We start from the raw sequence: 12,344 nt of genomic DNA, 5'->3' as shown, positions 1-12,344 counted from the left end.
TCAAATAATAATAATCACAGTGGTTGTAGAGGGTGCAACAAGTCAGCACCTCAGGAGTAAATGTCAGTTAACTTTTCATAGCCGATCATTCAGAGTATCTCTACCGCTCCTGCTGTCTCTAAAGAGTTGAAAATAGCAGGTCAGGGACAGGTAACACGTCCGGTGAACAGGTCAGGGTTCCATAGCCGCAGGCAGAACAGTTGAAACTGGAGCAGCAGAAATACCAGGTGGACTGGGGACAGCAAGGAGTCATCAGGCCAGGTAGTCCTGAAGCATGGTCGAGGGGTCAGGTCCTCAGAGAGAGAGGGAGAAAGAAAGAACAAAAGAAAGAAAGAAAGAGAGAAAGAAAGAGAGAAAAATAGAGAGAGAATTAGAGAGAGAGCATACTTAAATTCCCACAGGACACTGGATAAGACAGGAGAAATACTCCAGATTTAACAGACTGACCCAAGCCCCCCCGACACATAAACTATTGCAGCATAAATGCTGGAGGCTGAGACAGGAGGGGTCATATTATTCCATATGTGTTATTTCATAGTTTTGATGTCTTCACTATTATTCTACAATGTAGAAAATACTATTAAAAAAATAGGAAAAACTCTAAAATGAGTAGGTGTGTCCAAACTTTTGACTGGTACTGTATATATATTGCAAGATAATATTATTTTAGAGAGACAAATAATCAATGTTTTGTGGCAAAAAGCTATATAGCCTACAGAACTATAGAAAAAGTATTCAGATTGGGTTTTAAACAGTTACATGTAATAAAGTATCGATACATAATAAATAAATAAATACATTTTCAAATAATCACTTTGTTTCAACTAAATGTCCCAACTCTCTAAACAGATGGCTTTGGATAAAGCACATATTGCGTTTAGCAAAAAAACACATTTTAAGACAATGTTTAAAAAATATGAGATCAGCCATAATTCATACATATAGACAGGGACCCATGAACATTCATTTCAGACAGGGACCCACGAGCATTAATTTCAGACAGGGACCCACGAGCATTAATTTCAGACAGGGACCCACGAGCATTAATTTCAGACAGGGACCCATGAGCATTTATTTCAGACAGGGACCCACAAGCATTCATTTCAGACAGGGACCCATGAGCATTCATTTCAGACAGGAACCCACAAGCATTAATTTCAGACAGGGACCCAAGAGCATTCATTTCAGACAGGGACCCAAGAACATTCATTTCAGACAGGGACCCAAGAGCATTCATTTCAGACAGGGACCCAAGAGCATTCATTTCAGACAGGGACCCAATAGCATTCATTTCAGACAGGGACCCACGAGCATTCATTTCAGACAGGGACCCACGAGCATTCATTTCAGACAGGGACCCACGAGCATTCATTTCAGACAGGGACCCATGAGCATTCATTTCAGACAGGGACCCACGAGCATTAATTTCAGACAGGGACCCAAGAGCATTCATTTCAGACAGGGACCCAAGAGCATTCATTTCAGACAGGGACCCAAGAGCATTCATTTCAGACAGGGACCCAAGAGCATTCATTTCAGACAGGGACCCAAGAGCATTCATTTCAGACAGGGACCCAAGAGCATTCATTTCAGACAGGGACCCACGAGCATTAATTTTAGACAGGGACCCACAAGCATTAATTTTAGACGGGGACCCATGAGAATTCATCACATGCAAATGTGAAAAATTGGCGTTTATCGTGTTTTGGAATCAAACTCTTCACACGTTCATTTCTTTTGTTACACCATGAAAGCTGGGGCTATTTTCTACAGTAGGCATACGTACATACAGCTCAATGCAGTGCTTGCTCAGTAGATCACAAACCGGGAAGTCTGTTGAATATCTTCAACATATATATTTTTTATATTTATTTAACATATTTTACCAGGCAGGTCAATTAAGAACAAATTCTTATTTACAATGATGGCCTGGCAAAAGGCTTTTAATTTTTTATATTTTTATTTAAGCTGCATTGTTGTTTAGGGGCTTGTAAGTAAGCATTTCACTGTAATGTCTACACCTGTTGTATTCGGCGCATGTGACAAATGCAATTGGATTTGATTGTGGTAATGTCACAGTGAAGACACAGTGAGGTTGGCTGCAGGTAAGGGGAAGGTGGGAGGTGTGTAATATTACTCTGAGCAGTAAAGGACCAGTTGGACCAGTTGGGCCAAGAGAGGTCGATCTGATAAGAGGAGTGCCACCGTGAAACATTGCAGTGCCGATTGCTGTGTGTCTGTGAGAAGAAGTCTGCCTGACGATGTAGCACTATTGAACATCAGCAAAGAGAGAGGGGGGGGGGGGGAGGAGGGGAAGAAAACGAGAGAGAGGAGATGAACAGGAAGAAAGAGAGAGGACAAGAGAGGATAAGGTAGGGAGTCAGAGGAAGGAGAGAGAGGGGGGAATTAGAAAGGAGAGGAAGAGAACAAGGGACAGAGAGAGGTGGAGGAAGAGAAGAGAGAGATCAGGGATTGATTAATGGTCCCTACCCCTGACTCTGGAGTTGAGCCTCAGGGGAGTGCAGGCAGCAACATGAATTATTAAAAACTGGAGGGGTGGACAGGGTGGGAGGGGAGGCGGAGGGTGTTCATAAATAACCCTTGATGATGAGGGCCGTGCTAACGCTAGCTGGGCTGGTAAGGAGAGTGGGGATGACCTTGGAGCTCAAACACTCTGCACTGCAAAGCCACAGTACAGTGTTCTGCTTCCTTATTGTCTTTTCATTGGATTTTCCCTCCGTGTGTACACACCCAGATATATATAAGCACAGACACACGCACACGCGTGCGCGTGCACACACACTCACACAATCCCTCTAGGATCTCCATCTCTATCTATCGCCAGGGACGGCGGGGCGACCTTGTTAATCCTCAGTTCCTTGTCAGCTTTGCTCTGCCCAGGTAGTCAGTTAAATGGCACTCGGAGACAAGGCAAAGTCAGCGGATCTCTTTAACACCCTGAAGCCATAACCCTTTACTGCAGCCCATAAACACTAATACTGAACACGGTCACATTACGAGAGGCAAAGAGCAGAAATTAATATCATTAGCTAGGCTACCTGGGCCCGTATTTCAGAAGTGTCTGAAAGTGCTGATCAAGGATCAGGTCCCGCCTCCCAATTCTTTATGATTTTAAAGGCCAAACCGATCCGAGGTCAGCACTCCTACTCTTAAGATGCGGTGTGCGTGTGCCTGCCCTGCGCAAGTCTGTGTGTGCGCATGTGTTTGCGCCTGTGCACGTGCGTGTGTTAATTTGAAAGGCTGTTAAAAAAACACAATAAAACGGGGCCATCTTTTGTGCAAGAGCTGCCAAGCGCAGTGCTGGTAAATCACAGGATGAATTTTTAATGCAATCTGCCTGGGGCTGATCATACCCCTCTCCTCTCTCTGCCTTGTCGCTCTTCTGTCCCAAACTATGCATTCACCACACACAGCCTCTCTCGCTGTGCACTCGGCAATCGTTAAGGCCACGCGACACACACTCTGCACAGGCATGACACACGCCAGTGTTGCGACACAACACTCCACATGTGTGGCACGCACACACAAATTGTGTGCGCATACAGACATGATACACACCTCTGTGCTTTACACTGGTGCTACACGCATCACTGAACAGCGTGTCTGTTAGCGGAGGCTGCCCGAAGGGGAGGACGGGCTCATAGTAATGGCTGGCGCCGAGCGGATGGAATCATCGAACACACGGACACCACGTGTTTGATGCCCTTCCATTGATTCCGTCTCCAGCCATTGCCACGAGCCCGTCCTCCCCAATTAAGGTGCCACCAACCTCCTATGGTGTGCATATTGTTCCAAACAGACCAACAACACTCTCTCGCACGGCTCTCACTACACACTAGTTGCTGTGTACCGTACACGCACACACATCTCCTGGTCTGCACACTTGTTTCGCCAGTTTATGGTGGAATAGCGAGGGGAAACAGAGCTGCCAGACCAGTAAGTGGGTATATAGCAACGACTTGGAGTGTGCATTGCATACTGTACGTTGGACTGAAGATGTTTATTATTGGAGGGCAGAGCACATTCACTATACAGCAGAGCACATTCACTATACAGCAGAGCACATTCACTATACAGCAGAGCACATTCACTATACAGCAGAGCACATTCACTATACAGCAGAGCACATTCACTATACAGCAGAGCACATTCACTATACAGCAGAGTACATTCACTATACAGCAGAGCACATTCACTATACAGCAGAGCACATTCACTATACAGCAGAGCACATTCACTATACAGCAGAGCACATTCACTATACAGCAGAGCACATTCACTATACAGCAGAGCACATTCACTATACAGCAGAGCACATTCACTATACAGCAGAGCACCACGTGTAGTAAGCCGTCTATTGTGTTTATGTGTTGTGGGCTAACTGGTTGTAATTGGTGTGGTGTAATTGCAGGAGCAAGGGGAAAGCAAAGGTCAACACTCTGGGTAGTTGGCACACGTTCACACACACACACACACGGACAGCAACAACACCCCGCTGGGCACACACTGGTTGAATCAACGTTGCTTCCGCGTTTATTTCAGTGAAATAAACGCGGAACGTGAGACGTTGAATTGACGTCTGTGTCAAGCGGGAACATACTCCCTCGGCGGAGTCCGCAGTGTGAACACAAAAACATGTACAGGGCTCGACATTCAGGTGCGTTTGCCAGTGGGACACCAGGCCTGTGCCAGCTGAAAGTTACTTGCCCGGATGGAAAAAAGATTCAGGCCTGGGTTAAGATCTGGCAGGGAAGCGAATGATGCGCGCATCGTTTTTCAACAGCAGGGGATTCTATTTTCATTTAGCCTACACGGGGTTCATGCAGACATTGGCAAGTCAAATTCAAGGACTTGCAAGGACTTTGTCAATCGTTTAATTGGAATTGTCAAGGATCTGCGTTTTATATTTGTTGTAATAGAATAAAACTCCCCACAAAATGTAAGCTACAAAAGTATGCATTACCACTTTAACAATAATGCTTTTTATTTATTTATAGGCCTGTACCTTATTTATAGACCTGTACCATATTTATAGGCCTGTACCTTATTTATAGGCCTGTACCTTATTTATAGGCCTGTACCTTATTTATAGGCCTGTACCTTATTTATAGGCCTGTACCTTATTTATAGGCCTGTACCTTATTTATAGGCCTGTACCTTATTTATAGGCCTGTACCATATTTATAGGCCTGTACCTTATTTATAGACCTGTACCATATTTATAGGCCTGTACCTTATTTATAGGCCTGTACCTTATTTATAGGCCTGTACCATATTTATAGGCCTGTACCTTATTTATAGGCCTGTACCTTATTTATAGGCCTGTACCTTATTTATAGGCCTGTACCATATTTATAGGCCTGTACCTTATTTATAGGCCTGTACCATATTTATAGGCCTGTACCATATTTATAGGCCTGTACCTTATTGACATTATTTTGACATTCTAATATATGTCAGAATAAGGTGGGCGTTGCCTGGCTAAATAGACTGCAGATGCTCCCGACACAAACACACGAATGAAGTCTGTCCATGTGGTAACTAGTCAGTCTTGCCATTTGAGATGTTGGAAGAGTTATTTAGGGGTATCACGTGTGATGAAAAAGCAAGAAGGAAACAGGTTTCCCTTTGTTCTGGAACGCTTGTCTGATTTTTCAGGTAGGCTATTCCGTGGCATGACGACTGCATTTCGCATCGCAAATCTTCCACCGAGACTTTTAACTTTTGAAATACCTGGTTTGCATACCCATTCTTTCCTTGGCATTTACCTGCGGATATCATAACTTGGAACATCTTTCCTACGGCTTTCTTACCCATACCGCTGTCTTCAACAACCAGCGGATGGAGAGCTGAGCAATCTCTCTGCCCGACAGATTATCTCAAACTAGACTATATGTGTGCGGCTTGCGTTGTGTATGGTAAGTAATGGGCATAGTGAATTAACAGCTTCTGGAATTCAATCCTTTTTAATAAAAAAATCTATTATATAGCCTAGATAAAATCTCACATTATTACGGGATGATCGACTGGCCCAGAGGGATTTCACAACCTCCCTGGGCCAGCGGGCAGCCGTGAATGTCGACCCCGCATGTACACACTGTCATCTCTCACAGATATATTTTGTTACGTTACAGCCTTATTCTGAAATTGATAAAATACCCCCCCCCATAATGACAAAAGCAAAAACAGGTTTTCAGAAATGTATAACAAATTAAATACTGAATTATCACATTTACATAAGTATTCAGACGCTTTACCCAGTACTTTGTTGAAGCACCTTTGGCAGCCATTACAGCCTCGAGTCTTCTTGGGTATGACGCTACAAGCTTGGCAAACCTGTATTTGGGGAGTTTCTCCCAATCTTCTCTGCAGATCCTCTCAAGCTCTGTCAGGCTGGATGGGGAACGTCGCTGCACAGCTATTTTCAGGTCTCTCCAGAGATGTTAGATTGGTTTCAAGTCCGAGCTCTGGCTGGGCCACTCAAGGACATTCAGAGACTTGTCCCGAAGCCACTCCTGCGTTGTCTTGGCTGTGTGCTTATAGTCGTTGTCCTGTTGGAAGGTGAACCTTTGCCCCAGTCTGAGGTCCTGAGCGCTCTGGAGCAGGTTTTCACAAAGAATCTCTCTGTATTTTACTCTGTTCATTTTCTCCCAGTCCCTGCTGCTGAAAAACATCCCCACAGGATGATGCTGCTACCACCATGCTTCACCGTAGGGATGGTGCCAGGTTTCCTCCAGATGTGACTCTTGGCATTCAGGCAATCTTGGTTTCATCAGACAAGATAATCTTGTTTCTCATGGTCTGAGAGTCCTTTAGGTGCCTTTTGGCAAACTCCAAGTGGGCTGTCATGTGCCTTTTACTGAGAAGTGGCTTCCTTCCGTCTGGCCACTCTACCATAAATGCCTGATTGATGGAGTGCTGCAGAGATGGTTGTCCTTCTGGAAGGTTCTCCCATCTCCACAGAGGAACTCAAGAGCTCTGTCAGAGTGACCATCAGGTTCTTGATCAACTCCCTGACCAAGGCCCGTCTCCCCCGATTGCTCCAGTTTTGCCGGGCAGCCAGCTCTAGTTAGCGTCTTGGTGGTTCCAAACTTTTTCCATTTAAGAATGATGGAGGCCACTGTGTTCTTGGGGACCTTCAATGCTTTTTGTCATTATGGGGTATTGTGTGTAGATAAGGAGAAAGAAAAAAAACCAATTTAATCAATTCTAGAATAAGGCTGTGACAATGTGAAAAAAGTCAAGGGGTCTGAATACATTCTGAATGCTTTGTATAGGCTACACACAGGTACACTGTGGTTCACCTTCAGTTCATATCCTTAACCACACACGCGACCTATAGCTGTGAAAGTGAACATTTGTGGTTTGCCTGTAGATACAGTTGAATGAGTGTCTCTGGACTGTTGATGAGACTGCTTTAACACAGTAGGCAAGTGAGGGACAGTTCCCTGTTTTACCTTAAGCTCGTGCCTGTCTCTTCCCCTCCACTCACACCTGTGGCTGTGAAAGTAGAAGTAGGCTATATGTTATTGATATTTGTGGGATAGTTAGTCAGACTGAGGCCAGTCCCCTCCCCTTTGTGTAGTAGATTGTTGACAGTAGTCTCCTGTGTGGCATTGATACCAGACTAGCTGACAGGTCTGGGTGTGTGTGTGGGTGTGGGTGTATATATTTATATATAGATATATAGATAGTGTAGCCAAACCGCATTGTGTGTGGCCAAGTGATGACGACTCCCAGTGGACTAATATTTCAACTCTGTTCAAAAAGGCATTAAACATTTCTAATGTAGAGGATCTGTGGACAATATTACTAATAGTATGTGTTGTGGTGGGAAACCTTTAAGGCCCTTCCAGGCTCTTCTAGCTAAGTAGCTCCTCCTTATACATTATTTATACCACGTCTATGAAGTGCAAGAATACAGCCTATTTCAGTTTAAATTTAACTTTTTAAATTCATTTTGACGTTTTAGTGTGTTCAAATTGGGCAGAATCCCTGTATTTCAGCTAATTCTCCAGTCTCGGGAGGTGTGCTCTTCAATCCTCGGTGATAGTAAACTAATTTCTAATTCATTTACTCCCCATCCTGCTTTTGATTGGATAGACGTCTCGCTAACATATTGCATGAGGGACCTCTGGGACTCATGGCGGGCTGGAGGGCGGGGCCGTTGACGACGACAGCTGTCTTCGAGACGGAGTGTGTGCAAGACGGAGTGTGTGTGTGACAACGAGGTGGGATAAACCGAGCATGTGCTACGAGACGGTGTGTGTGTGTCACAGCGAGGTAGCTGAAACTCATTAGTCTCATGCAGGGCCATTGTGCTGCAGCGACGTCTCATTCACCAAGTAATCAGTGTGTGTGTGTGTGTGTGTGTGTATTTGTGTGTAAGTAGAATTATCAGCTTGGTCCCCATGCCTGTGTCTAATATAAAAGCCCACAAGCCCATCATGAGGCTAGCCTAGCTAGCTTGTAAAGGTTGTATCAGATTATAAAGGCAACAGATTCACCTGCAGTGTGGGGAGGGGCAACACCTACAGTACACCTTTGTGGCCCTTAAACCCGGGTTCCTGCAGCTTTTATTGGTGTTTTATAGTGTTTTATAACTGTTATGGCTCACATTAGAAACACCTCATAAACTCTACTACTGGGAGCCTGTTAAACACAGCACTGCACAGAGCAGAAAGACACACACACACAAACAAACACTGTGATATAATATTAGAATGTATGAATGGAGACTAATGGTAGAGCAGGATAATTGACCTCCGCTATGCATTCTGTATCACGCCCCTGGAATTGCACACACACACACACACACACACATTTCATTTATAAAAGGAAAAACACTAACACAGCATGTGCACCCAAATAGGGATGGAATGAAAAGGTTGCAGTGTTACTCCTGATTAGAACAAAAATTCCGTTGACCTTTGTGGAAGCAGTCCCGTTTCTGTCCTGCCTTCGTCGTCTGGAAAATGTCACTGTGTAATTAGGATGGAGTTTGCTACTTCTGTTCTGCTGTGGCAGCGATTTCTAGAGGATTGATAGGAGGCGAGATGTCATCCTCTCTGCTACTCTAAAGGTCAGGACACAAGCAGTGTTTGGGTGAGGAGGATTGAGTAAAACATGTGTACTTGATGGTGATAAAATAAAATGACGTAAAGTCGTCGATTAATACTGAATCTAAATAGGTTGCGAATGTTATGGAGCAGATAAGATGTCAAAACATGTCTTGCTAAACTGGTCATACTTGTTAGGCTACACCAAATGGCACGAACGGAGAAGATTTCGATATACAAAGGGATTTGATGTGGAGCAGAGGAGCCATGTTTTTATTTCAAATAAATGTATTTTCCTACGAGCACCGCCTTTGCTACTTTATTTAGGGAAAATGTACGTACGTACGGATGGCGATTGTGATATGTGGTTGTCTCACCCAGCTATCTTAAGATGAATGCACTAATTGTAAGTCGCTCTAGATAAGAGCGTCTGCTAAATGACTAAAGTGTAGACATGTATGTAGCCTCGCTACTGTTATTTTTCACTGTCTTTTTACTGTTGTTTTTATTTCTTTACCTACCTATTGTTCATCTAATACTTTTTTGCACTGTTGGTTAGAGCCTGTAAGTAAGCATTTCACTGTTCACTACACCTGTTGTATGCAGCGCGCATGTGACAAGTAAACTTTGATTTGATTTGGGGTGAGTGGAGCAGTGGTCTAAGGCACTGCATCGCGGTGCTACCTGTGCCACTAGAGATTCTGGGTTTGAGTCTAGAGATTCTGGGTTCGAGTCCAGGATGTCCTTGTCCCATCGCGCACTAGCGACTCTTGTGGCTGGCCGGGTGCGGTGCACACTGACACGGTTGCCAGGTGTACGGTGTTTCCTCCGACACATTGGTGCAGCTGGCTTCCGGGTTAAGTGGGCATTGTGTCAAGGAGCAGTGCGGCTTGGTTGGGTTGTGTTTTGGAGGAGGCACGGCTCTCGACCTTCGCCTCTCCTGAGTCCATACGGGAGTTTCAGTGGTGAGACAAGACTATAACTACCAATTGGATACCACGGGGGGGGGGGGGGGGGGGGGTGAATATATGATAATAATAATAAAATGTAAAATGTAGAGATATGAATTTGAAATAGATAAGAGAATGGGGCCAGTTCCCCCAGCACTGCTGTTCCCTCCTCCCCCTTAGCAGTGCGGGTGAGTCAGGGGGAGGCTGAGAGCTGGTTGCTTGATTGAATTAGATGAGGTGGGGGAGTCAGGGAGGTTAGGATGGAATTGAATTCGACTTGATTGAGGATGGTTAGGAGAGGGGGCAGACAGTGTGAGGTGCTGGGGTCGCTGCCATCAGATGGAGGCTGTCATTGGCTTTAAATTGATTTCCCACCCATAAGGATGATACATGTGCTGGAAGTGCCTTCAGAAAGTATTCATACCCCTCGACTTATTCCACATTTTGTTGAGTTACATCTTGAATTCAAAATGGATTCAATTGTTGTTGTTTTTCTCACCCATCTACACACACACTAATGTTTTTAGACAGAGTTTAAAAAATAAAAAGGAATATCTCATTTACGTAAGTATTCACAACCCTGAGTCAATACTTTGTAGAAGCACATTTGGCAGTGATTACAGCTGTGAGTCTTTCTGGGTAATTTTCTAAGCGCTTTCCACACCTGGATTGTGCAAGATTTGACCATTATACTTTTCAAAAACATAATGATGGTGTTGGAGTCGTGCCTGGACACGCAGTCGGGGGTGAACAGGGAGTACAGGAGGGGACTAAGCACGTACCCCTGAGGGGCCCCCGTGGTGAGGATCAGCGTGGCAGATGTGTTGTTGCCTACCCTTACCACCTGGGGTAGTCCAGGATCCAGTTGCAGAGGGAGGTGCTTAATGCCAAAGCAGCAACTACTCTTCCTGGGGTCCAAACAAATGAAGGCAATCATGTTTGCGATAAGATAGTAAAGTAAAACCACAAAACATATTACAAAGAAATGAACTTTATGTCCTGAATACAAAGCGGTATATTTGGGGCAAATCCAACACATCACTGAGTACCAGTATTCATATTGTGTTACTGTGAGTGGGCCAGTGATGCAAAATCTCAATTTAATTCATTTTAAATTCTAGGTTTAACACGAAAAAAATGTGGGAAAAAGTCAAGAGATGTGAATACTTTCTGAAGTTATTAACCACGCACACACACACACGCACACACGCACACGCACACACACACACACACACACACACACACACACACACACACACACACACACACACACACACACACACACACACACACACACACACACACAGAGACTGAGAGATCAAAGTGTTGCCAGACGTTGTAATGCTGGCTGCGTCTCCCCGGCACTGCTCTAGGAGATAGTTCAGTTTGACAGGGGTGTGGTGAGAGGTGTGTGTGAGCGTGCAAATGGAATTCAAGTTGCCAGTAGTGGCCTCTCCATAGTGAACTACAATACGGCCGGTTGCAGGGAGCAGCAGCACAGGGCATGGTGAGAACACACACACACACACGGCACAGGACAGGGTGTGAACAGAGCAGAGCAGACAGGGCTGTTAGAGGATATGTTACCTGGGTAGACGTTTGTTTGGCCATCCGTTGAAGCTGAGGTGAGTTTGATTGATTAAAGTTTAATCTGCTGCTGAATGCTTTTCTCCAGAGGTGCCCTTGGAACTACTAACAAGACTGGCTGTCTTTGTAAGAAATAGAAAATAGAGTAATAGTTTGGAAACAGAGGGGTGTGTTTGTATGTGTGTGTGTGAACTGTTCATTGTGTTTCTAACTCACTCTCCTTCCATCCTCCTCTCTCTCTCCCTCTTATCTATCTTCCTCTCTTTTTCTTTACCTCTTCTCTCCCCCCCTAAAGAGGTCCTTCCGTTCGTTCGGTAATGATGACCGTCACGTCATGGCCAAACACTCCACCATCTACCCATCGTCGTCTGAACTGGAGGCGGTCCAGACCCTGGTGTCCACCGTGGAGGGTGCCCTCAAACACGTCTCTGATTGGATAGACCAGAGCAATGTCCAATCGGTGCAGAGTAACAGCCAGGCAGACGCAGCAGCCGGCCAGACAGACGGCCAGCCGAACCCCACAGACAGCACAATGACAGAGGACGGTAGTGCTGACCATGACGACGACCTTAACGACGACCCCGACGTTAGTCCCAGCGCCAGCCCAGATGACTGCACAGACAGCAGCAGCAGGTGGGGTTCCCGACTGATGCACGCTGCGATATAGGCCTCTGGTGTTCTGTTGCGTGTCTGCCAGGTCGACAGTCATTTTGTATTGGCTATTTTC

The 12,344-nt window shown here is 45.2% G+C and overlaps 1 protein-coding gene across 7 annotated transcripts in view; it reads left to right on the top strand.

Annotated features, from left to right (window-relative positions):
- The window catches only part of LOC139408906 (spermatid perinuclear RNA-binding protein-like), a 148,460-nt gene that overhangs the window by 65,856 nt on the left and 70,260 nt on the right, over positions 1-12,344 (top strand). For all 7 annotated transcript variants that reach the window (XR_011634332.1, XR_011634331.1, XM_071153356.1 and 4 more), the window contains one exon: positions 11,913-12,250. Coding sequence is in view for 5 of the 7 variants with exons in the window: in XM_071153356.1 (XP_071009457.1) it covers positions 11,913-12,250 (338 nt within the window). In the remaining 2 variants the exon portion in view is untranslated. The remainder of the gene's footprint in view (positions 1-11,912; positions 12,251-12,344) is intronic.

The sequence above is a fragment of the Oncorhynchus clarkii genome, chromosome 5 (assembly GCF_045791955.1).
Source record: "Oncorhynchus clarkii lewisi isolate Uvic-CL-2024 chromosome 5, UVic_Ocla_1.0, whole genome shotgun sequence".
NCBI lineage: Eukaryota > Metazoa > Chordata > Actinopteri > Salmoniformes > Salmonidae > Oncorhynchus > Oncorhynchus clarkii.
This window is presented reverse-complemented; position numbering and strand designations above follow the sequence as displayed.